This window comes from Ornithodoros turicata, chromosome 1 (assembly GCF_037126465.1).
Source record: "Ornithodoros turicata isolate Travis chromosome 1, ASM3712646v1, whole genome shotgun sequence".
In the NCBI taxonomy this organism is placed as follows: Eukaryota; Metazoa; Arthropoda; class Arachnida; order Ixodida; family Argasidae; genus Ornithodoros; species Ornithodoros turicata.
In genome coordinates, this window is record NC_088201.1 from 219,653,010 (window position 1) to 219,679,626 (window position 26,617).

Genomic DNA, 26,617 nt, shown 5'->3' on the forward strand with positions numbered 1-26,617 from the left:
TAGGGGTATGCGTATTTGTCTGTTATTCAGAATTCACGCAAACACAAACCTAAAAACATGACGCAAAAAATAAAAATAAAAAATACGCAAACAATCTGGTACAACTCCCAATCTGCACGGCAACACTCTAGATGATATTTATATTACATATGATATTCTCTGCTTTCGACAACAAGCAAAAGTTTTGCGAGTTTTTTCGAACACGAATTATGTATATTTCTGTGTAAATACCTTTTGCGGTGCTGTTCCCGGGAATATTTTTTTGACAAAACTACTGGAATTTATAATTGAAATTTGATTTGCATCTCATCTATTTGGCGAAAACCGCAAACATGCCAATAACCACCTGTGCAAGTGTCAGCGCGGGCTTCAAAGCCAGTAAATGTTTGTAGCCACTGGGGCCAGACACTCCATAATTGCACCGTTGGTATGAGGTACGACGACAATGACGATCCGATTTGTTTAGTTTATTGGTTGTTACTCTTTGGTGCTGGGCTATACAACGCTCTTAAACAGCAATCTCTCACTTGCCTTCACAATCTCGATGCTTTGACATCAGTAACAACTGAGAGCAGTGACGAATTCCGAACGGCAAGTAGAAGAGTGTAATCCCAGGAAAGCAGGTTCATGTCCTGTGGACACTAACCATATCAATATGGTTCAGGGTGAGTACCGGTTGCGAAAACGTGAGTGTGAGACCGCTATGTTCATGTTCGACTCCGCTCCATAGTATACTTGGCCGAGTTTGTCTTCCGATACTAACTTTCTTATTAAATAAACGAGCATTAAAGATGAAAGGTGGACGTGACTGAACAGGTTAACCAGCTGTAGGATTCGAACCTACATTTCAGGCCTTGTATGTATTTGTCCTTTCTATGGTTTTCCAGCCTCAGAACATCAGTTCTCTCGAATTTTTAAGATTCACCCACCCTCTCTAGCTAAGGAAGCCGAGCAATGGTAACATAATGATGACGTAAGCCAGGCACGCCAATGGGAGCGCTGCGCAGCCGATTGTCTCCGAGCTCGTCTGCTTCACGTTTGCACCGCAATATATCACATATAAAGTCATCCGTAAATACGCTGACTTTCGCTCACCAGTGTGACTTCTGGCGTGACGATGTCGCGAGGAACATGATGTTCGGCTCCAGGGTGTCCGCACACGTCCGACACTAGCAAGGAAGTGACATTGTAATAGGTGATCACTGTATACACATACTCTCGCCAACCTGCAGGCGCTGCCCAGCCCACCCGCCGGTCTCCAACGGCCCTCCTGCCGCTCCCTGATTGACCTTGTCCGCACCAATAAGCGTTGTCCGATCTGCCTTGTCCGTATGACGTTTTCTCCGATTTCCAGATAGGGAATCCCGGAATACTGAACGTATCCGTATTCTGCTCTTGCTATGCATCAGTTGAAATTGCACAAACAAATTTTCAATTTTTAGCCTATAGGATTTGCGGCTGTATTGTCGGTGATGAACGAGGAGTTACGGACGACATTATAGTTTCGGAATCGACCGGGGCGGATGTGACAGTTCCACTAGGTAGGCCTGTGAGCCCACCAGCGGCAACAAAGTTTGGTTAAGTTACACAATATCTTGTGATGGCAACGTGGAACTCTTCAAAAAGAGTTCGCTATAGTTTATCTTCTAAAAAAATGGGGGTTTGTCCTCAGTGCTATTATGGTGACAATTAGGCTAGAATTTCGTCTGATTGGAAAGGTTGGAAGCGTTGGATATTTTTATAGAATTCTAGGAGCAAATGGTTCCCCGGCGGACGACGACCTCACGATGTCCGAGCTGAAGTCCGCCATCCAAGGCTTAAAGCGGCGCAGTGCAGCTGGCCCGGACGGGATCCCTAACCAGGCGCTCAAGAACCTAGGCGACGACCAACTCGACGCTCTGCTCCAACTATATAACAACGTCTGGACCTCTGGATGCATCCCATCTGATTGGAAACATGCTCGAGTAATACCCGTCCTAAAGCCGGGGAGGCCACCGAGCCAACTGTCCTCCTACCGTCCCATTGCCCTAACCTCGTGCGTTGGCAAATTATTGGAGCGTATAATTCACAAAAGGCTGGCTTGGGTCTTGGAGCGAGGTGATTGCTTCCCAGATCACATTACGGCATTCCGGATGGGCTGGAGCGCGTCTGACGCAATCGCCGAAGTGGCTACTAGCCTGAAGCAAGCGAGAGAGTCCAATGAGTTTGCTCTCGCTTTCTTCATTGACGTGAAGAAGGCATACGATTCGGTAACGCACTCGGCATGTTTCGCTGCGCTCGAAGCAGCTCGAGTCACTGGCCGCCTTCTAGGATACCTATGCGACTTTCTGTCCAACAGAACGTTTGACGTCTCCGTCCGCGGGTGTATCAGCTCTGTGAAGAAGTTTGAGCGAGGAGTCCCACAAGGCAGTGTTCTATCACCTATACTATTCAACCTAATCATGGCAGGGATTCACCGAGGAATTCGCCCTACACCGTACGCCCTTCATCTCACCATCTACGCGGACGACATCTGCCTCCGCATTGTGGGAACGGACAAGGAGAAAGTTCGTGACACAGCTGATATTGCCTTGAACGGGCTCAATGCAGCGCTGCTTGCGAGAGGGCTGGAAGCATCACCAGAGAAGTCAAAATGCATGGTCTGCATTCCCCGTGGAAAGTACGTGGGCAAAGACTTCCCCAGCCTCAGCATTAACAACACTCCCATCCCAAGATGCGCGTCATGTAAATATCTTGGTGTCACCATCGATAGCACATTACGCTGGTCTAAGCAAGTAAACGAGACTATCTGCAAGGGGAAGAAAACGCTCAACCTGCTACGCAGAATCAGCGGTAAATCATGGGGCTGCAATGCGCGGTCATTGCTCACCCTTCACAAAGCCCTGATCTTGTCACGCATTCTCTACGTGGCGCCATACGTAGACCTCGCGCCTACACAATGGCAGGCCCTTGAGCGCCTTCATCGCGCTGGCATAAGAACTGCGCTTGGTCTCCCAACGTTCTCTAGCGTCACCCAAACGTACCTGGAAGCTAAGGAAAAGCCTGTTAGTGTCCACTCTGAGCTCAAAGGACTCCAGTTTCTGGATGATGCATCAACATCCATCAGCAAGCATTCCCTCTTCACCGACCTCGAACAGAGGACACACACATCCCTAGGACGCCTGGCTAGTGCCACCAGCTCTCTAGCCAACAGGGGCGCTCTTCCTCGGCTCCCAGCTAGTCCACCTACGCCGCCGTGGCGGGAGTTCGTGCCCGCAACAACGCTTCACTTCCCGGGTCTACGGAAGAAGAGCGAGTCCAGCCCCCTAGTGGCCAGGATGGCGGCTGAGAACCTGATCAGCGACGTTTATCACACACATACTCTGGTGTTCACGGATGGCTCCATTGACCACCGTTCCCAAAGTGCTACCAGTGCGTACTACATCCCGTCAATAAACAAGGCCTGGCAAGGGAAATCAGTTCGCTACCCAATCTCATCTACGACGGCCGAACTCCTGGCCTTGCTACACGCAGCTGCTGCGGTTCAAGTCACCGGAATACCTAAGGCCGTCTTGCTTACGGACTCCAGAAGTGCCCTCAACAACGTGATAAACCCCATGTGTGGTAGCATTCTGGCCCGATGTATAAGGAGACCGTGTGCCCAGCATAGGCTAACCGGAGGTGAGCTTACGCTCCAATGGATCCCATCTCATGTCGGCATCAGAGGCAACGAACGAGCGGACCAGCTAGCTTCCTCAGCACACAACAGCTGCAGCCCATCCTTAGCAGTCCCGGCCGACACTGACAGGCTCATGGTCGTCAAACAGCTAGTTGAGGTGCGTCACCCTGGCATACAGGACATCATGCAGAATCACCGACCCTCTCTTCCCACGAAAGATCTTCCCCGTGGTATGCAGACAATGCTCCATCGATTACGCACAGGATCTGCGTTCACGAACTCGCAACTGTGCAAGATCGGCTCCAGGGAGGACTCCAGTTGCGGACACTGTAATCATCCGGAGACAATTGCGCATATCCTGACAGAATGCCGTGCATACCATGCCATGCGGGAAACCCATCTTCCCCACGCCAGGCCTGGTATACTGACGGACGTCCTCTTCCCCGAAGGTTCTTGTGCGGAACGACTTTCAAAAACTCGCGGCCTCGTGCGCTTTCTCCAAGCAACGGGCCTAGCGGAGAGACCACTCTAGTGCACCTCTCACCTACAGTGTGCTTCTGTCCCATCAGTACCGGTCATCCCGCTTCTACATCACTTTGAAGTCCTCAACTCCCCTTTCTCCCACCTTTTCCTTTTTTTTTGGCTATAGTCGTGACGATGCCCACTTGAGTGCGGCCAACAACGGCAAGCTACCTCGACACCCCCCCCCCCCCCCCCCCCTATAGAATTCTCGGCGTGCTCACGTGGCCTTAAGACATCGGCCAGTTTAGCCTATGTAAGAGGCAACGCGCACGAAGGATTGTAGAATGGACAGAAGAGCTTTTTTTTTTTTTTTTTTTACAATGAAGAAATTTCGTTGCGTTAGAAGAAGCGCGTCGTTTCGTGAAATCTGGCTGCAAAAAATGCATGTGGGTGGATGATATGCTCGGGACACCAAAAACAAGCCCGAGTCGGTATGAGGAGAGTAGGTTTACCTTATAGACGAAATTTTTCCTGAAACCGTGGTATCCGCCATTTGGCCCTCGCTCGCTGCCACCGGCTGCGTTTCACTGAGAACGCTATATGTTGCTGACAGCTTTGAACGCGTACTAAATCGAAAACTGAGAGTTTAAACCCACTACCCCTATCAAAAACGGCAGCAAGCAGTGTTCGTAGCATCCCCAGCACAAAACAAATCTCACGTGTTTCCGACGGTACGAAAACACGGTTCGAGCCGAGGCGAGAAAGGTCTATACATGAAATCTAGTCTAAACCTCATCTGATCTAGTCCAAAATCTAATTTTCTCATATTAGCTCAGAGTTTTGTTTTTGTCTTTTTGTGCGTGTGCACTGTGAACAAGAAAAAAAGAAGAGTCAGGAGGGAGTAAAAATAAATTTTTCAGTTCGTACTGTAGCTATACACCCTCTCAAAGCTCTTACAACTCCAACCGTTCTTTGATTTCACCTTTTCTTTTAGAGAAACTCCCTCCACCCTGATTCTAACTCCACGATGGAGTCGACACACGTGAGTGAAAGCTGTAGAAGGGTTGTGCGACGATATACGACAATGCATTGAGAAGCCGGTATACACTTTGGCTACGACTACTCTTGGGATTTCTTTATTTATGTACAGTAAAGTTATTTACGCAAAAGAATACATAATTGCCTTCAGAATAAATGCAGTGAACAACAACAACAACAAAAACTAAATTAGCGTGAGGAAACGATCAATGTAAGAAAACACAGTGTTTCTTGCAATCCAAGCCAAGAAAAGCCAACGCTTGTTCTCAGTACATGCTGCACAGTCTTGCCTTCTTGCAGGCGTTCCTCCAAAGGCGACAAAATCCTGCCCTTTGTACGGCCTGGCCGACGGGTCACCATGAAGAAACACAGTGTTCTTTGAAATTTCACCTTTTGGTAAAATTGGCATGATTATTCTCTACGATTCCTGTAACATGTTGTTAGCCTCATTCCTCAACGATGACGATTCATCCAGGCTAGGGTTAGCCGTTACAGCCGCTCCAACGAAGCTCATGATGCACACGACCGGTTAGCACAAGTGCCGGAAGTAGAATGTCGGAAGTCACACGCCTTATCCATTAGGCCACGCTGACATTAACACCCCCTGTGGTGTCGTCCCAATCATGCAGCCACCACCTTCATTGCACATTCCATCCTTTAATGACCATGACGATGGGTCTCCCCAAAACGTGCCACATCACACGACATCACACATCCCCCTCCGTAAAAAAAATTGAGGTCCGTCCTTGGTGCGAGCAAAAATACAAACAAAGTTCAGAGACACGAAAGTTCACTCAACCCAACACAAATAGTTGCTACGGCTTTCTAGTGTCCGGGTAGCGCTCGGGTGCGGTACGTTGGCGTTTGCTCCGTCGAAGTTGTGGCCCTTGTTGTTGTTCCTGAACAGTGCCGGGGGCTGGCACTTCTGGCACAAGCGGAGGATGTGAAGAAGCTTGCTCGGCGATTGCCCACCAAGAGCTAGTGATGAACGGCTGTTCCTTCTGCTCCTCCATACGCTGGGCAGGTAACCTCTCTGCACCGTGGTGTTTCGTAAATTTCGACGAGTGCCATACTTTGCCATCCTCCAACAGATAGGAAAGTGGTCCTCGTGGAGCAATTACCTTCAACGGCGGCGAAAAATTCGGATGCCCCTTCTTTCGTCGACCAGGTAGGCGCACTCGAACGTAGGTACCAGGAGTGAATATTCGACACTTAGCAGATAGTTTAGAGTCAGTGTATAACTTCTGCTTTGACTGCTTACACTCCACTCGCTGCCGGACTTTCGGCATGTCCACGTCGACTGACTGTCCTTCAAGTCCCACCACATTTAGGCGAGTTCGTATGGCCCTCCCGTGAAGGAGGACTGACGGTGAAACACCCGTGGTAGCATGAGGGGTACTTCTATATACGGTGAGGTACTCGAGAACTGCTGATTTCACGTCCTTGTTACGAAGTTTTGCAACTTGAATGACGTCCTTGAAAACACGATTGAAACGCTCCACTTGGCCATTTGCTTGTGGGTAGTACACTGAAACTGTCGTTTGACGAATGCCACGATCTTGAAGAAATGTTTTAAATTCTGCTGAAACAAATTGCGGGCCATTGTCAGTGACTAGTTCTTCAGGAAAACCCTCGCGACTGAAAACATGCCGGAGAAACGTTTCTACTGTGGCGGTCGTTACAGTTGATGCAAACGAAACCTCCGGCCACTTGCTATGGTAGTCAATTAGGGTAATGGCGTAGCGACAGGAGTGAGGGCAGTCCTCCAACGGTCCGACGATGTCTACACCTAACTTTGCCCATGGCTTGGCCGGAAATGGGACCGGGTGTAAAGGTGAAGGCGCTGTCCTGGCGGACTTGTCAGCGGATTGACAGGTAGAGCAGTCACGCACCATCTTTTCAGCTTGTGCGTCCATTCCAGGCCACCAGTAGAGATCTCGGAGTCTCTGCTTTGTCCGCACAATTCCCGGATGGGTTTCGTGCGCGAGAGTCAGAATCTTAGATGTTAACGCCTGCGGAACAACGATGCGTTCTCCACGGTACAGCAGTCCATCTACAACAGAAAGCTCGTCTCGAAAACGGTGATACGGGCTCATGCTTCGAGACATCTGAGCACGCGGTGGCCACGAGCCTCCTTCAAGTGCGTTGATAACTGCACTGGCTTCAGGATCGAGTCGAGTAGCATCTTGGAGCTCTCCCTTGGTGATCGGATTGGAGACGGTGCACACTATCTCCTCTTCAAAGTCTTGCTGTGATGGTAACGGTAGCCGGGACAGAGCGTCCGCTACGTAGTTTTCTGCTCCCTTCTTGTATTCAACTTTGAAGTTGTAGTAAAGTAGCCTCGCAGACCATCTGGAAATTCGAAGAGGTCTGTGGCCTGTACCGTGAGCCCCAAGAAGGGTCACTAACGCTTGATGGTCTGTACGCAGAGTAAACGGGCGTCCCCAAAGGTAGACATGCCAGCGCTCGCATGCCCACAGGCAAGCAAGCGCTTCACGTTCTCCAACCGAATACTTCCTCTCCAGGGGAGACAACGTGCGAGAAGCAAACGCAACTGTGCGAACCTGGTCCCCTTTAAGTTGCTGCAAGACGGCGCCCAGTCCGTAAGACGAAGCATCCGTCGCCACGATCACAGGGAGTCGTGGGTCAAACATGTGGAGGACTGGACAGGAGCTGAGCACCGACTTCACTTTCTTGAAACTTTCATCAGCACTTGACGTCCATATAAATGGCTTGGAGTCTCGAAGGAGTTCTCGCATCGGTTCCACCAGTTCAGCGTAGTGCGAAATAAATTTCGAATAATACCCTGCTAATCCAAGAAAAGAACGTAGAGACTTCAAGTCTGTTGGGGCGGGAGCGCATTGCAGAGCCTCAATTGCAGATGCCTGCGGTAACAGTCCTTGACAATTAACAACGTGTCCCAAGAAGGAAAGTTCTGAAACGTCGAAGACGCATTTATGGTTTAACTTCAGTCCTTCAGCAGACAAACGTTGCAGTACGCGGTAAAGGTTCTTCTGATGCTCCTCTTCAGTCCGTCCGTAGATGATGATATCATCGATATAGAAGAGCACGCCCGTACAACCTTTCAGTACAAGTGACATCATATGTTGAAATGCCGATGGTGCAGAGGCAAGTCCAAAGCATACTCGCTTGAAACGGAAAAGACCATCATGAGTAATGAAGGCAGTTAGGTCTCTACTATCCGGGTGAAGAGGCACTTGGTGGTACGCCGATGATAAATCAAGCTTTGAAAACTTTGTAGCGCCGGCTAATGCGTTTAGCAGCTCATCAGTATGTGGCAACGGAAAACAGTCCGGCACGACTGCTTTGTTCGGTTCACGAAGATCCACGCATAACCGAATGGAACCATCCTTTTTCTTCGCCACAACTATTGGCGAGACCCATTCCGAGGCTGTCACTCTCTCAATCACATCCTGCTCCTCCAAACGGCGTAATTCCTCGGAAACTTGTTGACGTACAGTGAGAGGTAGTCGGCGTAGCTTCCCAGCAACAGGCTTCACATCAGGGCGCGTCTTCACCTTGTGGATGTAATTCTTGCACAGCCCAAGAGCTCCGTCGAAAAGGTGCCCGAACTCAACTGAAATACCTGGCGGTACAGAAGGAGCCGACGTCGTAGTACTGAAGCAGGTGTGACTCATGCCGTCGATGCATAGATTTCCAAAGATGTGACAGCATCCATCCCCAAAAGGGTAGTCCCGTGGGACACTACGTAGAAGGTCAGGTGTGCAGAACGATCGGCGAAGGACACCGTCACCGTGAAGCATCCTTGAACAGGAATGCAGTGCTTGGAGAAGTCATACAGATTTACGGACGGCGGTTTCAAGGGGTGCTTTGCTGAAAAATGCGTCTGGTAGGTGTCAGCGGACATTATCGATACGGATGATCCAGTATCAATGAGGAAACGTATGTCTATATCCGATACTGTCAAGGTCAGGAAAATCCCAGGTTTCTTCTTAGTAACGCCACGTTCCAGGTGCAGAACAGTCTGGGCATCAGCACAAGAAGGAGAATCCTGGGCAGGCTCTTCGCTAGTCAACTCTCGTAGGTGTCCTGCAGAACGGCAAACGGAACGGAAATGCCCCGTTTTATTGCATAAGAAACATCTTTGGTTCCGGGCCTTGCATGCCAAGGAATTTGCTAGGTGATTAGAAGAGCCGCAACGAAAGCATTGAGTTTTGCCTGTCGTGCGTTTGCTGTAGCGTTGAGCCCCTTGAAGTAACTTCCCATGCACCTGTCTCGTTATTCGTTGAACCTCATCTTGCTGCGTTTCAACTGTAAATTCTCGGGACTCCTTCTGCGCCTGTTGAACTTGCCGAGCCAGTGCGAGCGTCCGGTTCAGCGTAAGGGAATGCCCTTCTAGGAGAAGACGGTCGCGTAGATGCGGAATATTGGTTGACTCTACAATCTGGTCGCGGAGCATAGAGTCCAGTGTCGTTCCAAAGTCACAGGTACTGGCAAGTTCTCGAAGCGCAATGACGTAGTCGTCGATGGCCTCACTGGGTAGCTGACGGCGATGGCGAAACCTGTGTCGCTCAGCAATGCGGTTGACCGCAGAAGCGTAATGGGCATCCAAAACTTGCAGGGCAAGCTCCATTTCATGTGGTACCGTGCTCGTGGAACCCACTGACGTGGCAGCAGGCGAATCAGGTAGAGGTAACAGGTCGAATATTCTCTGGCCTTCCGAACCAAGGCAATGGTAAAGGATAGCCTTCCGTCGACCGCTGGACTCGCTGTCCAAACCAGACGCAATTAAGTAGTTCCGGAAAGCTTTCTTCCATGACGGCCAGCACATTGCAGGTTTGCCGGGCCTCGGCAAGAACAATGAAGGCGGCGGTAATCCCAACATCATAAACAGCAAACAGGACGTACCCGAGGAAGCAGAATCTTCGCATGCAAGGTGATTTACCAGTCGTCGCCAAAATGGGTAGCCTGTGGTGTCGTCCCAATCATGCAGCCACCACCTTCATTGCACATTCCATCCTTTAATGACCATGACGATGGGTCTCCCCAAAACGTGCCACATCACACGACATCACACCCCCTTCAACGAGCTAAGAATTAGAACATGGAATACATGGATGAACACTTGCGAGGAAAATGAAGGAACCCTCTCGACATGTATGATTGTCCGTGACACGACTCGAACTTGTAGTCTTCTGATCCAAAGTCAGACGACTTATCCATTTGGCCACGCGGACGCTGACACCCCTCACTCGCGGTATGAATTAGCATATGGAATACATGGGTGAACAGTTCAGAGGAAAATGAAGGAACCCCCTCGCTATTTACGATAAAAAATCGTCCGTGACAGGACTTGAACCTGATGTCTTCTGATCCGAAGTCAGACGCCTTACCCATTAGGCCACGCGAACATTCACACCCCCTCCAACGAGCTATGAATTAGCATATGGAATACATGGATGAACTCTTGCGGAGAAAATAAGGAAATCTCTCGGTATTTACGATAAAAGATCGTCCGCGACAGGATTCGAACCTGCAGTCTTCTGATCCGAAGTCAGACGCCTTATCCATTTGGCCACGCGGACGCTAAAACCCCTCTAACGCGGTACGAATTAACATATGTAATACATGGGTGAACACTAGAGAGGAAAATGAAGGAACACCCTCGATATTTACGATAAAAGGTCGTCCGCGACAGGACTCGAACCTGCCGTTTTCTGATCCGAAGTCAGACACCTTATCCATTAGGCCACTTTTTTCTTTTTTTTTAGTTTATTCCCATAAAACAGTATACACTCTTGTGTAGGTGTCAATTTAGAAAAACCTCATTCTCCGCCATTCCCGCATCTTACATGACACTGCACTTTAACCCGCCGTAAGTTGCCACAGCACCGCTTCCGCTTTCTGGTCCTCTACCTCATGTGCTGTCCAAAAGTCGTTGGATGGAGAGCCCTTATTGCTGGTGCTCGTCTCTTCCAGCCTTCTTCTTCCCGCAGCCTATCGTGTCCGAGTAGCGACAGCGTCCACATTAAATTTGTTTTGAGGTACGTGACTGGTGCCTGTGCTCTCGGGTCACACTCAACGCGACCAGTCCGTGCTCTCCAAATGGCGTGTAGTCCCGCTGTTGCGATGACACTCAACAGTTCGGTCTGTTCAGAATCCGGGAATATCAGAAACTTTAGGCTCTCGTATGAAAAGTCTTCGCTCACTTGCAACGATGCTCGCAAGTCGCTCCAGAACAAAAGAGCATTCTTGCAGTCGTGGAAGACGTGTCTGAGTGTCTCTATCTCGCTGCAAGCATGACATTTCGCTTCCCATGGCACGTAGAAGCCTTTACCCTGGAGCCATTGCTTAACTGGAAGCACCTCCACATGAAAGCGGACAAAAAAATCCTTGGTTCCTGTGAGTACTGGAAGCTTCTTGAGACGTTTCAGCACGTCGTGCCCCTTAGTGGCCGAATAGTTCTGTCTGTAGAGCGGTGGGGGAAAGACACTGGCCACACTGTCCCAGTACAGTGTTTTCTTGTTGACTTTCACTAGGTACTCCCAAGAAAACTTCTCAAGAAAAAACTTTATGCTTTCTTCTACATGCTGGTAGAACTTCAACGCCTTTGGTCTCAGTTGTAGCGCAGCTGTACTCACAATCCATTGCTTCAGGTGCACAGCTCCCAACATTTGCATTGCCGCACGCAGTTCAGGTCTCGACTCATCACTGAAGAACATGAAGCGCTGAACCTTTATTTTCAAGTCGAAGTTGACCACGCCTAGCCCTCCTGCCTGTAGAGGCCAGAAGATGTTGGATCTCCGCATCCGTTCAAACTTGGATTCCCACAGGAATGTGGCACAGACCCGGTGAAAACCACTGATCTCGATTGTAAAAGGCTGGATCGCGGATAGGGAGCGCGAGCGTGAAGAAACCGGCCGCCATCTTACGGTGCCCACAACAGTCGCCGCAGCGATCATGGCAACTTCTTGCAATTACGGTCGTACCAACCGTACTGGCAAGGTTACAGGGCCTAAATTTATACAGGTGAGTCACTCTTTATCGAGGAATAAATAGGCGTTCATTCTGTATATTTAGTTGACCATTATGAAGTGTTTTTTTGCCCAAAACGAGCACTGGATGCAGGTTGCTTGATCGCTCTTCCGACGTTCAATCGAGCACACTTGCATTTTACCCGGCGGCAAATACAGTTTGAGTGCATAATATGCTTGAAAGAACACGTTGCACTACACAGGTAGTGTTGTCATCAATATATGTGCAAGCACTCAAGCGCTTATTTGCATGCATTGCTAGCACGGTACACGGTGTTCTCAATTCAAGCAAGTGCCACATTCATTTCTTTGAATTACCTTCGCGCACAAGTTCGGTATTACGTCATAATGAGACCAAGATTGTCACCTTTTTTCATGTATTGGTATTGTTTTGTGCCTTGGTTTGATTTGTGACAAAGAATCCTACGTAACGGTGGTGTGGCGCGACTTGAATAACGCCTTTGTCTGAGCTGTATCGTCAGCTTGTTACGATAGTAATAATTTGTAGCGTGTCGTGCTATTTGAAGCAGTTTTTAAGGCAAAAGTGGTCTCTCAATACAGGTTTCGTCATGAGGGCTACCCAGTGAATAATCTGTGTAGTGTGATACGGCTGGGTGTACAGGTAAGTATCACGTTCCTCATCCACTGGTTTCTACTTTACAGGAAGGAACAACCTCAGTGCACGCACTGTGGTTAGCCTCTCTCAGTTTTGCATATTTTCCTACATGTTCACATCAGAAACACACCTTACACTTTAGGCTCCTTCACCCAGCAATATAATAATTAGAGATTATAATTCTTTTTAGAAGAGTTCCCCATATTCTTTTTAGAATAGTTTTTCATCTTTTTAATTTTTAGAAGATACAGGGATTGTAAACCATGTTTTAAACTGATGTTTTAACATTTGTCCAACGCATTTATTAAACAACATATTCATTTTTAACTGGTTGCACCCAAACCAATGTTCTGATGTATTATTTCCTTTGTTGTCGATGCACCATAAAAATTGGAATAATCATCATCAATGCAGGTTACTTCACAGCTGCCTCGACATACTCAAGAAATGGGTGCAGAACCTGCGTAATGCCCACAAACTTTGATTACCACAGCACCTCCAGAAAGTATGTGTCACATGGGATTTTTAAATGTATTCACAGTATATAATACCTTGTATTAACTGTTGTAGATCTAAGCCGTCTCTACAGTACACTCTCAGAAATTAAAACCGTGAGAAACGTGATAATTGTTTCAGTTAATAGGCATGCACATATATGCTATAAGAAGAAAATTATTTCTTGAGAATGCACTTCTCTGGCTACTGGTGTTGTTTACATCTACTGTTGATCACATTCATTTATCACATATTATATTCTTATATATATTATTATATTAACACATATTTGATCACATTAAATTCAAAATTCATCATATATAAGAAAATATCAGGAGGGAAGTTGCTATTCATTGCTCAATCTAACCTAAAATTGAGTGCTACAAATTTAGAGAGAGTACCTGTCCATTGTCATTCCTAAAATACATATTGTCATTGTAGCAAGGTCATAAAACAATAAATGTAGTCTCGTTCATGGTATCCTGAAACGCATAAGTGCAAGAAATAACTTGAATAAACTTGATGTTGTATAAACTTGATATAAAATGTTGAATAATATAATGTATGATATAAAATGTTGAATAAACTTCAACTTGTATATTCTCTTTACTCACCATCTGTGACCTTCTTTACAAAAGCATATCGTGTTAGATTTTTTTTTTTACGTTTCACAGACGGGGTACACGAGGGCCAAAATGACAAAATCACAACTGTTTCAAGCTCCAAATCGTCCTGCTGCAATTATCCTGTTGCAGACCATACGTGTGTAGTGCAAGAAGGCCCTTGCACATCAAAATCAAAAATCAAAACATCAAAATGTAAGATGGGAGTCGCAGTTAATGCAAAGTGGTTCCTATGAGAGACTTCAATGCTGAACAAAATTGTGCAAACTGCGGAAGGTGCCATAGAAGATATTCAGAAAGCGTGTCTGGTCTCACAACGGTGCTACAACGCTCTCTTTTCGATGACGATGATACTCATTGGAGTTTCAGATGTGCAGCTGCATTTTTTCGAACGTGCTCCACATAACAAGCATGACAAAGTCAGCACTGGATAGCAGGCTCCCGTTCCTAAGCAGCTTTGCTCACGCTGCAGTTGTATTCAGCAAAAGCATGTGAGTACTCGAGAAGGACATTCAGTTTGGCACAACCGCGCCTGCAAATAATCAGAACAAATGAAGGAAGAAACAAATAAACATAGAAGGGCTGTACTTCAAAAAGAGGTAAATCTTGTGTCTCAAGGAGGTGTTACCACTTTTAAGTAACTTAATTGATTAAGCTTACATCACTACCTGATTAACTGTCCGAACGAGCGTGTTCTAATTGCGTGAAGCAATTAAATCACGCTCACAACGTATTTGGGCTGCTTCGGTGTGTCCATATTTGCGAGGCAAAGCACCGCAGTCGATCACTAAAAGACACTTTCTGTGGCGGTGCTTGATATAAATCATACGAAACCGATACACGGCTAAAACAACGGCTGTGATTCTACAGAACGATCTCTTTCTGCCATGCGAGTATATCCTTTCCCGGACCGTTCTTTATGGAACAATTTTTGTCCAGAACGCAGCACGGGATATTACATACATGGTGGTTGTTAACCTCACATCGTTTCTTGTTGAAATATTGGCTGGGAAACGTACTGTAGTACAATCCCCAGCGCTGCACTGCTGTGACGGTCTAGTTTCGGAATGCAAAACATAACGTAATTAAGAATCGAACGGCAGGACACCTGTGAAACACTGGTAGGATACATCAGTATACTGGCACCTTACAAAATTGTGTGATGACAAGCAACGATCAACGCCTGCAGCGCTAGAAATACTCACAATCTCCGTTGCCTCCCATTGTTTTCTATGGGCGCACACTGCGCTTTAGGGCCTCCCAACATGGCGGCCCGAATGCACGCCTCTCCCCCGCGAGCCCCTCTCCCATACGCAATCCAGCCTTTATAGATAGAGATCAGTGGTGAAAACGCTGTACAGTCGGTAAGTAAACCGAAATTGCTTGACCCGAGTAAAGCACCGTTGGGTAGAGCACTGTATTGCATATAAATCCCCGATGAAGGAGTGAAAGCAGCCGTCCTCTGTAAGGTTGGAGCTTGCCTTGAAGTGTGTTTAGCTTTGTTTGCCAGTTCTGAGCGTCTGCTACATCCGCGTCCACGTTCACACCCAGATACTTCCCAATTTCCCCCGAACACTCGATGGACGAACAGCTCGGGGGCTTCGCTTCCCAGTCTCGTTCCTGATGATTCGCAAAAAATCTGGAGGATCCCCATCGCAGCTTCCACATGCTCCTCACTTCGGCACAGCAAAGCGATATCGTCAGCAAAAGCAAGCAACTTCACTTCTTCTTGTCCTAGTTGGAGACCACTGACTTCTTGGCTGTTGATAATCGCCCGGCACAGTGGCTCTAGGTATAGGGAGGAAAGTGGGGGGGACATAGGGCACCCCTGCCGCACGGAGTTGGTCACGGCGAATCTTTGTCCTACAGTTCCATTTATGATCCGCTGAGCTGAAATGTCCCGGTAGCATATCTGCACCCATTGCTCCAAGTCATCTCCGACACCTACATAGTGTAGAAGTTCGAATAAAAACTTTTGGCACACCCGGTCGAAGGCCTGCATTAGATCCAACTGAAACACTGCGAGTTTCAATCCTGTAGCTTTTGCGATTTCGGCGGCGGTGCGCGTTAAATGCAGATTGGTAGCGATGGATCTTTTCTTGATTCCGTAGGATTGATGTTTGGCGATGATTTTCCACAGCAGGCTGTCCAGTCGTCGAGCCAGCACCTTCGCTAGGATCTTATAGTCGGTGCATAGTAGGCTAATGGGCCGCAGGTCCGATACTGTGGGTACTCCCTTGTGACTCGCTCTTTTTGGTATCAGCACTGTGTGGCACTTTCTCATGGATGGTGTCATCAAACCTCGGATCCTCATATCCTCAAAAACCGCTTCCAAGATCGGGCATAGCTCTGCGTGGAATTTCTTGTAGAAGGCCGCGCCGAGCCCATCCGGTCCCGGCGCCTTGTTCCTCGGTAGCTTCCTTATTACGCTCGATATTTCTTCCGCCGTTATCCTTCCCTCTGCCTTCACTTTGTCGTTCCTTGTCACCTGCGGCATGTTCTTGAAAAGGTCAGTGTTGGATCGGGGAGCGGGTTGCTTCATGTTGAATATGTTTTGGTAGTGCTCGTGCAACACAGCCTGCACTGCCTCAGCCCCTACTTGAACTGTGCCATCAACGTTCAAACTGGCGAGCTCATTTTGTCTTGCACGCTGTCTTTCCCGTAAAAGGAAAACTTTAGTCGGGGTTTTGTCTCGCTCAATGGCTCCCAGGCGGCTTCGTATCTGCGCCCCAACATGTCGTTCTCGAATTCGTTCTAAAGTTTTCTGTTTGATGTCTTTTATATTTGCAGTGAAAAGACCGGGTGTTTTCTCTTCCTCTTTCAACATCGTCAGCAAGCTTCTCGTCAGCGCTTTCAACTCCAGGTTCCTTTCCATTGCTCTTCTTTCAGAGTGCTCAATTGCCTTGGCACGTACTTCTTTAAAAATTTCCCAGGTTGGAGCGCTTAACCGCATTTCCTTTACTCTGACAATCAGATCATTAATATCTGATGTGAAGATTGGGTCTTCCATGATGCTCTCATTCATCTTCCAGCCAGTATTGCGTTTCCGGTTCTTTTTTTCCACTTCTGGATTTATCTGCACGCTTACAAAAGCATGATCCGTGAAGGCCAATGGCGTGATGTCATATCTTGTTGCAAAGGAGCAGATGCCGCCGGAGATATAGATTCGGTCTAACCTTGCGTGCGATGTACGTTGCCAATGCGTGAATTTAATCGCTGAATATTCTGTTCCTATTCCCACATCATGCAGGTCGTGATGCTGTAGTATCCGTTGCAGAACGCCCACGCTACTATCTTGTTTTCCCTTCTTGTAGGTGCAGTCTTCTTGCCGCACAACGCAATTAAAGTCCCCGGCTAAAATCAGGTTACTCGCTGTGTTAACGAAGTTCTCGACGCTTGTTTCAAAGAAGAGCTTTCGCTCCGCAGACTCATTTGGAGCATATATGCTCACCACGCGTATAATTTCCCCGTTCCATAAACAGTCTACACTGGCAAGCCTCCCGTTTTGTTCCAAATCGCAGTCTATTACCTTTAGCTTACTGTCCTTCTTGATCATCACCGCACTTCCCGCACTTCCACTAGCGCCGGAGGCATGGAACACAAAGAACCATCGCTTGAAGGCATCAACCAGTTCAAATTCCTGTTCTGGTAGAAATATTTTAGTCTCTTGTACACAGAGGACATCTATATTGGCGTCGATTGCAATGTCCCTTAACCAGGCTTTCCTTTCGCTTCTTATTAGACTGTTGGCATTAATCATAGCTACCTTTAACTTGTGTTTGTTCTTCATGTTTTCCGGGTTAAACTATACGTTATTTCTTATGCTCCTTCAGAAGTCGCCGTCTTTCCTCTGGCGTCATATGGGGTGTCGGGGAATATCTCCTTTTTATAGCTTGTACCAGTCTCCTTCCACTTTCTGTCAGTTTTCCCGCTGTCTGCTATTTCCTCGCTATGTCTACTGCCCGTTGCTTTGTCGATTTCGCTTCTGGTGCTGCTCTCCTCTACCAGAGACTCTGTGCGCTTTTCTGTCGTCTGCTCAGCGTGCTCTGGCTTCTGGGAAGTGATCGCTTTGCCTTCGTCGGGCTGTGTTGTTCCAACTATGGAAGCCGTTGTGCGTCCGTCCTGACTCTCTGCAGCACCATCGTTGCGCGGAGTCATCGGTGACGATTCGACGGCACTTCCAGTCTCCCCGTTCGGGTCCGCGGTAACCTCGAGCAGTTCATGGTTGTCCTCGCTGCTATGCTTGTCTTTGGGTGGTGGCTCATCGATTGCACGTTTTGCGTTACTCCTTGCCTCTGCCATATCCCCGGCTTGCGTAGATTCCTCCACATCCATCAAGTCAACCGCCGATGCATCCTCTATAGAAGGTCTCGTTTTAGACGCGTATGTGCTGACGCAGTTGTCATCCTCGTGACCGAATCTTTTGCAAATCCTACACCATTGAGCCTTGCAGTGTTTTCGAAGGTGGCCTACTCTCTTGCATCGAAGACACAAGGGTGGTCTGCCAGGAATCTCGATAAGCAGTTGTCCACCGAGTATTTTCTTAATGTGCGGTATGCTGTCTGTGCTTACTCCATCACCAAGGACGATCCTGACCTTCCGCGTCGTCGTCTCCGCTCCGGCGAATGCCGTGGATCGCCACCTCTCTCGCTCTATCTGTTCCACTTTCCCGAAGGCACCCAGGACACTTATTATGGCACTGTCCGGAACATGCATTGGAAGCCAGTGCACCGACAATTGCACCCTTATCCATTAGGCCACGCGGACATTAACACACCCTCCAACGAGCCATGAATTAGCATATGGAATACATGGATGAGCACTTGAGAAGAAAATGAAGGAAATCTCTCGATATTTACGATAAAAGATCGTCCGCGACAAAACTCGAACCTGCAGTCTTCTGATCCGAAGTCAGTCGCCTTATTCATTAGGCCACGCGGACATTGACGCCCCCTCCAAAGAGCTATGAATTAGCATATGGGATACATGGATGAACACTTGAGAAGAAAATGAATGATATCTCTCGATATTTACGATAAAAGATCGTCCGCGACAGGACTCGAACCTGCAATCTTCTGATATGAAGTCAGACGCCTTATCCATTAGGCCACGCGGACATTAACACCCCCTCCAACGAGCTAAGAATTTGCATATGGAATACATGGATGGACACTTCAGAAGAAAATGAAGGATATCTCTCAATATTTACGATAAAAGATCGTCCGCGACAGGACTCGAACTTGCAGTCTTCTGATCCGAAGTCAGACGCCTTATCCATTAGGCCACGCGGACTTTTTTTTTCCTGATCTTGCACATTTATTTATGATTATGGCATATTTACAGTGATATCACATGAGCTTCACGCGCGTAACATTTCACCAAAAGCCTCCCGACTTGGGAGTAATTTTGCCACATACACACGTAACCACTCCGGTACCAATTGCCTGTACCGTGCTATTGTGTACATTTGATCAATTTCTTCTTTTAAAAAGCACATCGGTGGTTTAAGTGGCTCTTCATTTCGGTCCAATACCCTGACCTTCCATATGCAAAACATTGAGATTACTCATAATATGTCATCTCTGATTTCTTCGGTCTGTTCAAAAGGCAAAAACCTCATAGTGTATGGATCTAATCTTACATATCTTCCCAGTTTCGTACTGAGTTCATCCCAAAAGAAGAGTGCCTCAGTACAATCAAGAAACAGGTGCTCGACTGTCTCTTGGGTGTTGCAGAATCTGCAGTTCGTCGTCCAGGGCACGAAAAATCCTTTTTTTTTTTTCAACCATGATTTCACAGGGAGTGTCAGCGTATGCACTTTAAAGAAAAAACTTTTGATTTGAGGTCTTACAGGCATGGCTCGGATTCGGCACAATATGTCCTGTCCTTCCAAGTTCGGTGGTACAATTCTATATATAGGAACGGGGAAGAGAGTGTCTATCAAGTCATGGTACAGCTTTTTTTAACCTACACTAAAAACATATTCGCGTGTAAATCTTACAAGCAAAAACTGCATACATTCTACAACCTCTGCATAAAACTTACTCACAGCATACACACGCTTGACTGTCGCAACAGTTATGCTAGCCAAGTTTTGGCTTCCAACTGACTGTAGTACTGTCTTTAACAATGGGTGGTTGCACATTCTGAAGAAAAACAGTCGCATCACCAGTTTGGCCGCGAACAAATGCCTTAGCCCTAGACCGCCTAGCTTAACACTGTGGAATAGGTTATCTCGACGCATACTTTCAAACGTTGAAAACCACACATATGTTGCGAACAAACGATGACACTTCTGAATATTCCTACGGGGAAGCTGCATCAGCTGGAGTAAATACAGGAGTTTTGAGACAAAGAATATGTTGCACACGGAGGCCCTCTGGAAAATTGAGAGACTTCTTTGTTTCCAGCTGTGGACTGTTTTTCCTATCTGCTTCAGTTGTTCATCCCACATCGGGCTGGTGTTCCGAGTCTTGTCCAACGGAACTCCAAGGTAAACTGTCGGCGCTGTCTGCCATCTAATTCCTTCAAAATGCTCTGGCGTGGACCCCCGACTGGCCCGCCCAGATCCCTACAGACTTAGCCTTGTTTAGTTTGGCCCCTGATAATTCACAAAACTCCTCCACACACTTCAACACACACTTCACACAGTTTTTGTCCTTTGCAAAAAAAGGCAATATCGTCCGCATATGCTAAAACTTTCACCTCCGTTCCAAACACCTCGAATCCTGTGATGCTCTTCCTCTGAATGACGCTCTGACACAAGTATTCCACATATACATTAAATAGAAGTGGTGACAATGGGCACCCCTGCCTAACGGATGACTTTAACGGCATTGCACTCGTACACTGATTGTTGAATAACACCACGGTCTGGACATTCTTGTAACATAGCTGTACTCTTTGAAGAAACGTCTGTCCAATTCCATTCATGGTCATTACCCAGTATACGAATTCGTGGTCCACTCTATCGAAGGCTTTGGCCAGGTCTGCTAGTAGCACTGCTACTTGCTCCCCTTCTAACTGGCATAAATCGAACACAGTTCTCATTACATGTATGTTCGTTTGAATACTTCTTCCTTTGATGGCACAAGTCTGGTGTTCCCCGACAATTTCTGTAATAACCTTCTGCAACGTGCCAGCTAAAACTTTTGCGTATATTTTGTAGTCTACGTTACAGAGCGTTATTGGTCTGAAGTCCTTCACTTGTGGTACTTTTCCTTCTTCTATTTCCTTTGGGATGAGCACGGTGTGTGTCCGTTTGAATGGGAGTTCTTGAATGAGTTGGTGGGAATTCTTGTTTCTGTTCAGCTTCTGTATATATGTTCAACAATATTACTGATAGGAAGTCTTTAAATGTTTGATAAAATTCCGCGCTGATGCCGTCGGGTCCGGGTGTTCGGTTTCTTGGCAACGTTTCAATAGCCTCCCGAATTTCGCCCAAGGTGATAGGCCCATCAAGATGCTCTCTGCTCTTGTCTGATAATCTTCGAAAAGTTATTGCTTCCTGAGGATTGTTTGTCGTACATTTCTGTCCGCTTCCTATCAGTTCTTTGTAATACGCTTCGAAAGCACCTAGCATTTCTTTATCTGTCGGGATTATTTTCCCGTTGTGGTCTAGCTTGTCGATCTGCTTTGCTCTTCCTCGCTTCCGTTCTTTCCAACAAAAATTCTTTCCTGGTGGCTCATCGGGAAGAAAGTTCTTTGCGCGCGATCTTATCTTTGCACCGTTGTACCTTTCGTCATTTATGATATTTAGTTCCATATTAGTCGCTTCTAAAACTTCGTTCCAGTTTCCTGGAGCCCTTGATTCTAGTTCGAGCACTTCACCGAGTTGTTTATTTAAGTCATTATCCTTTTGCTTTTGTAAGAAATTCGTTATGCTGCTTTTTTCTATGGCTGTTGCACGTATCTTCATCTTGAACTTCTCCCATGCCACTGCCCATTCTTCGCTGCTTATTGCAACATCTACAATTTCTTGCATAACTATATCGAGGAATGATTCATCCTCTAGTATCTTTACATTCACCTTCCACTTTTGCCATTTGTTTCTTTTGTCTTTTTCCTTCTTCTTTTCCCCAATGGTTGCTGTCACCAGGCAATGATCACTGAAGTAAGCTGCCTTTACGCTGTATTCCGTGACCGTTCGACTATGGGACTCGGATATATATATGCGGTCTAGTCGAGCGTGTCAGTTTCCTTGGAAATGAGTATATACATGAAAACCTCTTGGACAGCTGTCAGCGGCATCTTCTAAATCAAAGTTTCTGATAACACCTTCCAGTACCGCTCGACTTGAATCCCGTGTCATTTTCCCTGTCGATCTGTCCCGCTGCCTAAGGGTGCAGTCTAAGCCGCCCAGCAAGATGTATGCATTTGAACTATTGAAGAGGTTACCGAGGCTGCTGAAGAACTCTTTTCTTTCATTTTCGTCATTTGGGGAATAAACGCAAACAACTCTCCAAATTTCCACGTTGTCAATCAATACATCAAGGTACGCTAACCTCCCTCATTGTCCACTCCATGAAAGATTGGCACGATTCTGTCCGACTTTCTTAATAGGATTAGGCACCCAGCTGAATGCCCCACAGCATGGCTCACTACGACGTCATAGCTTTTCTCGAAAACATTATGCACTAACCTAGCAGTTTCTTCTTCGTTGCTGATTTTAGTTTCTTGTATACCGAGGATGTCAATATACGTATGGTGCTCCAAATACCTTCGCAATTGGTATTGTTTTTTTTTCTTGAATTTAGCCCCCTTGCGTTTAATGTGCCTATGACAATACTAGTCATTTACATATTGGGTAATGTCCTGATGCCTGATCACTCCGTCTCGTTCGAATTCAGAAGCGCCCAACGGAAGGAAGGCCATTCGTCTTGAGTTTTTTATTAAGAAAATCCATATCTTCCAGCATCGACGCTCCGGGTTCTGTAAGCTGTGGCTTGGTGCTATAGCCAGAATTTCCTTTCATGCGTTTTTCCATTTGACATTCGTTTGTTTGTTCTGCATCCCTTTCCTTCCTTTCCATCATTGGATTCGTGATTACCCCTTTCCTTTTTGTTATCGGCGCCTCTGGATCCGTTTCGCTATTTTCTTTTCTTTTGTCATCTTTTCTTCCATCAGTACCCATTTTCTTCATTGTTTCCTGTTGAGATATATTCGGCTGCTGAACCGCTTCGTCGTCTTTCATATCGTTGTCTCCCGAAACGTACAAGTCAGGTTCGTCCGTTGTGACTTGCCTTGTTTTCGACTCGTATGTCTCTACGCATTCCATATCTTCGTGGCCGTATCGCTTGCATTTCCCACATTTAGGTGTCTGGCATTGTTTTCTGATGTGCCCCATTTGCCTACACCTGAGGCATAAGGGGGCTCTTCCTTTCACTGCGAGGAGAACCTGACACCCGCACAACGACATTTGATGCGGAAGGTCATCTACCGTCACACCTCCTTTCAGTTCTATGCTGAGCTCTCTCGTCGTCGACTCGATCCCGTCGAAGAACGAATTTTCCCACAACACTTTATTTACTTCTTTCACATGTCCAAAACGGTTTAGTGCCCGTCTTATTTCCTCGTCGGGTAACGCTCCGGGCACCCAATGCATCTTAACTTCCACATCCTTCTTGTTGGGGTCTATAATGACGCATTTTTTTCCTTTTACGTTGACCTCACCCAGGGTTAAAATTTTTTCCTTGGCAAGGTTGTTGTGAAACCGGATGTTCCATACGTGATTGTATTGGTAGACACCAAATGTGGCTACATCGTCTTTGTTGGCATGTGCTTTTAACGCTTCCCCGAAGTGTTGCACATTATATGGCCTACCGGTAGGATCGGCATGCAAGAAAAGTGTGTTAAAAGACACACTACCTGTTGGTACTGTAGGCATAATCATCCGGTAATCCTTGGAACTACGAGCAAACTTGTCCCTGTATTCCACCCGATTAGGGTTAGTATTTCGCACCGCTCCACCGGAGCTCATACCGCCCACGTCCGTCTCGGTTGAAAACCGGAAGTGAACACCCTTAGGCCACGCGGACATTAACACCCCCTCCAACGAGCTATGAATTAGCATATGGAATACATGGATGTACACTTGAGAAGAAAATGAAGGATATCTCTCGATATTTACGATAAAAGATCGTCCGCGACAGGACTCGAACCTGCAGTCTTCTGATCCGAAGTCAGACGCCTTATCGATTAGGCCACGCGGACACTGACACCCCCTCCAAAGAGCTATGAATTAGCATATGGAATACATGGATGAACACTTAAGAAGAAAATGAAGAATGTCTCTCGATATATACGATAAAAGATCGTCCGCGACGGGACTCGAACCTGCAGTCTTCTGATCCGAAGTCAGACGCCTTATCCATTAGGCCACGCGGACTTTTTTTTTTCTTTTCCACCTTTATTTTTCAGAGCTTACTACTCTGAGTCACGTACGACTCAATAACTCACAATACCATACACAATACGACACAATCACAGAAAGAGAATACGGTGTTTCTCCTCTATACCGGACACGTTAATAACACAACTTCTACAAAACATTCAGCCTTTCGCAGACTGTATCTAACCACTCAGGCACTTCTAAGAGCCGAGTACAAGCTAACTTTACCTGCAGTAGTTCGGCTTTGAAATATTTCATAGGAGGACACAAGGGCTCTTCGTTCCTATCAGCCATACGAAGCTTCCACAAACAGTACATGGCAACAAGAAGAACGATATCGTATCTCACATTTTCACCGGGGCGTAATGGGAGGAAGCGGATAGTGTGAGGATTAAGCGAAAGACGGCGCTTAAGGACTTTGAACTGTAAGTCATCCCAAAAGAATAAAGCTTCTGTGCAGTCCAGAAAAAGGTGATCGACAGTCTCGGGCATATTGCAAAATCTGCAATTCAGGGACCACGGAACATAGAATCCCTTCTGTTGAAGCCAAGCTTTCACGGGCAGTGTGGACGTGTGCAACTTAAAGAAAAATGACTTCATGTTGGGCTTGACCGGCATCTTCCTGACTCTGCACAATACATCCGTGCCATGCCATCCGGAGGGGATTTGACGGTAGATGGGCACGGGAAAGAGTACATCGAGAAGATGAGCTACCAACGTTTTCTTGGCGACAGAAAAGAGGTACTCTAAGCTGAATCTAGCCTTCAAGAAGTTTAGGCTCTCGACAACCTCTTTGTAGAAACCGCTTAAGCGTAGACTTTCTTCGTGAAACCCAACATATATATCGGGAACGTAGTTGTACGCAAGGGCCCGCTTGATGGTTTCCAGAATCGGGTGTGAACTCTGCCTATAAAAAAAAACAGTCTCATGACGAGTAGCTTGATGTAGAGATGCTGTAAGCCTAGTCCGCCGTCCTTGACTTTCTTGAACAGGTTTTGTCTTCGCCTCCTTTCGAACGTTGAACACCATATTGTGGTGGCAAATATGCGATGACAACGATGTATAATTTTGCGGGAGCATTGCGGGACTTGCAAGAGGTAAATCAGCTTAGTGGCCAGAAAAACATTGCACACAGAAGCTCGTTGAAAGATTGAGAGATCTTGTTTTTTCCAGGTCGAAGCATGTGTCCTAATGTTTTGTAATCGCTCCGACCACAAGGAGGTCGTGTTACAACTTTTGTCTAAAGGGACCCCAAGGTAGCAAGGACCACGGGTTTGCCACTGAACGCCACAAAAGAATTTCGGGGTTGTTCCCCATTGACCGCACCATATACCCAGAGATTTGTCCTTGTTTAGACGTGCCCCAGAGACTTGACCAAACACATGAAGTTCGTGAATAACTTTGACGACACTTGGCTTGTCTGTCACGAGAAACGCAAGGCCACGCAGACATTAACACCCCCTCCAACGAGCTATGAATTAGCATATGGCATACATGGATGGACACTTGAGAAGAAAATGAAGGATATCTCTCGATATTTACGATAAAAAATCGTCCGCGACAGGACTCGAACCTGCAGTCTTCGGATCCGAAGTCAGACGCCATATCCATTAGGCCACGCGGACGTTAACGCACCCTCCAACGAGCCATGAATTAGCATATGGAATACATGGATGGACACTTGAGAAGAAAATGAAGGATATCTCTCGATATTTACGATAAAATATCGTCCGTGACAGGACTCGAACCTGCAGCCTTCTGATCCGAAGTGAGACGCCTTATCCATTAGGCCACGCGGACTTTTTTTTATTACTATGTGCACATCACACCACCACAGTAATTACATTAAAATTGCATATCATTAAAAGGTGTGCTCCGGCTTGGAGTCACACAACAGAATTTCTTAAGCCAACCTGGCACATGTCCTCTGTACTCTGCAAAGCGCCTCATTTGTAACAGTTCGTCGGCCAAGTACTCCATTGGTGGTCTCCTTGGCTCTTCATTTCTGCAAGCGACTATAACTTTCCATAGACTAAACATTGCTAGGATACACAAGGTGTCATACGCGGGACCGTTTTTTTTCACTAGGGGCAGATATCTCATAGTGTGAGGGTTCAATCGTATCCTTTTGTTAATCATCCGGCTCAAGTCGTCCCACATAAACTGTGCTTCAGTACAATGTATGAATACATGTTCACTGGTCTCAGGTTCATTACAATATCGGCAGTTGGTGGACCATGGTACGAATATACCTTTATCCGCTAACCATGTTTTCACTGGTAAGGTATTTGTATGCACTTTCAAGAAAAACGTCTTAAT

The 26,617-nt window shown here is 46.8% G+C and overlaps 1 protein-coding gene, 1 long non-coding RNA gene and 7 other non-coding genes across 9 annotated transcripts; 1 reads left to right on the plus strand and 8 right to left on the minus strand.

The window, feature by feature from the left end:
• Positions 1 to 5,973: 5,973 nt before the first annotated feature.
• LOC135394803 (uncharacterized protein K02A2.6-like) lies at positions 5,974 to 8,817 on the minus strand. The gene has a single exon (XM_064625797.1). It carries the CDS (start codon positions 8,815 to 8,817, stop codon positions 5,974 to 5,976), a length of 2,844 nt encoding a protein of 947 aa, XP_064481867.1.
• A 1,661-nt stretch (positions 8,818 to 10,478) lies between these two features.
• Positions 10,479 to 10,551, minus strand: Trnar-ucg (transfer RNA arginine (anticodon UCG)). Its single transcript has one exon. It is a non-coding gene; the product is annotated as a tRNA-Arg (tRNA).
• Positions 10,552 to 10,652: 101 nt separating this feature from the next.
• Trnar-ucg (transfer RNA arginine (anticodon UCG)) lies at positions 10,653 to 10,725 on the minus strand. The gene has a single exon. It is a non-coding gene; the product is annotated as a tRNA-Arg (tRNA).
• Positions 10,726 to 12,043: 1,318 nt separating this feature from the next.
• LOC135376715 (uncharacterized) lies at positions 12,044 to 13,400 on the plus strand. Its single transcript, XR_010417819.1, has 3 exons — positions 12,044 to 12,169; positions 12,736 to 12,796; positions 13,205 to 13,400. It is a non-coding gene; the product is annotated as an uncharacterized LOC135376715 (long non-coding RNA).
• Positions 13,401 to 19,127: 5,727 nt separating this feature from the next.
• Trnar-ucg (transfer RNA arginine (anticodon UCG)) lies at positions 19,128 to 19,200 on the minus strand. The gene has a single exon. It is a non-coding gene; the product is annotated as a tRNA-Arg (tRNA).
• Positions 19,201 to 24,047: 4,847 nt separating this feature from the next.
• On the minus strand, positions 24,048 to 24,120 carry Trnar-ucg (transfer RNA arginine (anticodon UCG)). Its single transcript has one exon. It is a non-coding gene; the product is annotated as a tRNA-Arg (tRNA).
• Positions 24,121 to 24,222: 102 nt separating this feature from the next.
• On the minus strand, positions 24,223 to 24,295 carry Trnar-ucg (transfer RNA arginine (anticodon UCG)). The gene has a single exon. It is a non-coding gene; the product is annotated as a tRNA-Arg (tRNA).
• Positions 24,296 to 25,850: 1,555 nt separating this feature from the next.
• On the minus strand, positions 25,851 to 25,923 carry Trnar-ucg (transfer RNA arginine (anticodon UCG)). The gene has a single exon. It is a non-coding gene; the product is annotated as a tRNA-Arg (tRNA).
• Positions 25,924 to 26,025: 102 nt separating this feature from the next.
• Positions 26,026 to 26,098, minus strand: Trnar-ucg (transfer RNA arginine (anticodon UCG)). Its single transcript has one exon. It is a non-coding gene; the product is annotated as a tRNA-Arg (tRNA).
• Between the last annotated feature and the right edge of the window lie 519 nt (positions 26,099 to 26,617).